The following is a 2,614-nucleotide window of genomic DNA, read 5'->3' as shown; positions in this document are numbered from 1 at the left end:
CATCATTTATTAGACAGATTTTATTAACGTTTACTGAGGAAGAAGTTATCACACGTTAACAAAGATCAAATGTTTCATATTTAAAATGTATTTAGATTTATTTTATCAAATTGGTATAATGCTTTAACATTTATAGTCACACAAAACATGTTTAAATATAATAATAGGTTATAAGGTTGTTTGTTTGAAAACTGTAAAAATGCTTAGTAGGGTTACCTTTATTGGAGTTTACAGAAAACAAGTTTAAAATAATGACAAAACTACCTTCCTTACACCATCCATAATCAGATGCACAAAATTAATTCATAATGGCACTACATTTTAACTGATTTGTGTGTGCACATCTGTTCTTTGCAGCCTCCAGATTTAGTTCAGACACAACACAAATAATTAATACGATGCCCCACATCTTACATTTGTTGCATGTTTGTAGCCCCACTCTCAGAACAGATTATTATTATTGTGATATTTTTATTATTGGATCAGAAGCAAAATAAAATCAATACATTTTTCAGTAAAATGCATATTTTGAAGCTAACCACAGTGATCTGGTTTCTTAATGTACATGTTATGTGACTGAATGTGGAGTAGTAGATCTCAGACCCCATCTCGAGGATGACATCCCCAGTTAGACCCCCACCCACCCCAGCCCCCTTGTGCTGGAAGAGCTGCTCTGGTTTTTCCTGTCTGCATCAGTTACAGCTCCTCCTGATGAGAACAGCTGCCGGCGCTGTGAGGAGTTGGGCTCTTTGTTCTTTAAATGTGTATGGTTATTTTTGCTCCGGTAAGTTCCCTTTTTACTAACGTTTGTCTTTTTTTTTTAGAATAAATTTTGTTTTATTAAGCTTAAAGCACAAATAATATGGTCTGAATAATCAGGAGTTTATGAGATTCTTGATCTTTTCAAAAGGTTTCAACCTTTATTCATGATTGAAAGTTAACGACTTACAGAAAGTTAACACTCAGTTTGTGTTTGCGATGCAAGTGTAAGTGTTGGGAATAAAAAAGTGACAGTTGTGTCTGACTCTACTGCTGTGGCCTCCCTCCAGTGCACAGCCAGCGGCTCTGTTAATGATCTTCCTACCTTTAAATTATTCAGCCTTTGTTTTTCAAATCGATTTTCAACTGTTTTGATCTGTCATTCATTAATTAATGTGCATTTAATATGCAACATGCTGCCCTCACTCATGGATTTGGAGAATATTTTTTAAAGAGAGAATAAATGATACCACTGATGTCACTTTTTACATCTTGTTTGTTATAGATTTTGGCCATTTGTGCGTTTGTGACCTGTGGAGGATACTATGGCCAACTCCAGGTTAAAGTGGACTGCACAGCTAGGAGGCAGAACAATGTCAGCATCGACATTGATTTTAGTTATCCCTTCAGGTAAATTTGTTGGTTTAGTTTGTTTTTGTCTTCACATCCAAACAATGAGCTTATCAGAAAATATGTAACGTCTAACTTGGCAAGAAAAATAGTCAGATTTCACTCACAATCAGACTGAAAAGTAAAATTAAAAAAATGAAGTTCAGAATTATATTTGATTTTGTTTGTAAGTTCAAATAGGAGAAACTGATCTCTTTTGAAACTCATCCTCTTTAAATCAGATTGTTGGAGAGCTGAGCGAGAAGCTGACCCATCCATCCATCCATCCATTATCTTTACCCGCTTATTCCATTTTGGGTCACGGGGGTCGCCGGTGCCCATGTCCAGCAATCACTGTGCGAGGGGCGGGGTACACCCTGGACGGGTCTCCAGTCCATCACAGGGCCACATAGAGACAAACGAGACAAACAACCATTCACTCTCTCACTCACACCTAGTGACAATTTAGAGTCACCAATCAGCCTAACATGTATGTTTTTAGGTCTGTGGGAGGAAACCGGAGTACCCAGAGAAAACCCACGCATTCACAGAGAGAACATGCAAACTCCACCCAGAAAGGCCCCTGGACTGGGGTTTGAACCAAGGACTTGCTCGCTGAGAGGCAGCAGCTCTACCAGTTGCGCCACTGTGCTGCCCTTATTTAATGTCAACAATGTGAAAAGATTGATTATGTTGAAAAGGTTAAACTCTTAGAGGCGTTTATTGCTTGAGTACAATTTGTTCTTAATATTTATAATAAATAAATTATTATGTAAATTATTATAAATTTACAGTATATATATTCAAGGATTAAATGATTCAAGGTTCTTTATTTGGCATTCGCACCCCATGTGGTACATGTGGTGGAACAGAATTATGTACACAGGGACCCAGTTACATCCAACAATACAATGTAAAAGAAAAACAGTAATAAGATCTAAGATATGAACTAAGAAAAACATCAACTAAATATACACTAAGCACTGGTAGCTTAAAAACATTACGCCGAACAGCAGCATGAACATGAGTCTGTGTAAGCAGATGAGCACGCATGAACACAGAAACATGAAACAGATCAGCAGCAACATAATGTGATTTTTCACAGTGATTATCCTGGTTAGATATTCATGAGTCTAACAGCCTCAGGGTAGAAGCTGTTCCTCAGTCTAATGGTTCTACACATAATGCTCCTATGTGTGTATATATATATATATATATATATATATATATATATATATATATATAT

General features: G+C 36.5%; 1 protein-coding gene across 1 annotated transcript in view; it reads left to right on the top strand.

Moving 5' to 3' along the window:
• The first annotated feature begins 760 nt into the window (after nt 1–760).
• The window catches only part of synprb (synaptoporin b), a 5,444-nt gene continuing 3,590 nt past the window's right edge, over nt 761–2,614 (top strand). Inside the window, exons 1-2 of the mRNA XM_037678711.1 lie at nt 761–784; nt 1,265–1,389. Coding sequence (XP_037534639.1) covers nt 761–784; nt 1,265–1,389 — 149 coding nt within the window. The remainder of the gene's footprint in view (nt 785–1,264; nt 1,390–2,614) is intronic.

The sequence above is a fragment of the Nematolebias whitei genome, chromosome 7 (assembly GCF_014905685.2).
Source record: "Nematolebias whitei isolate Nwh7 chromosome 7, NemWhi1, whole genome shotgun sequence".
NCBI classification, from domain to species: domain Eukaryota; kingdom Metazoa; phylum Chordata; class Actinopteri; order Cyprinodontiformes; family Rivulidae; genus Nematolebias; species Nematolebias whitei.
The sequence above is the reverse complement of the archived record's forward strand: the minus strand, read 5'-3'. Positions and strand labels throughout refer to the sequence as shown.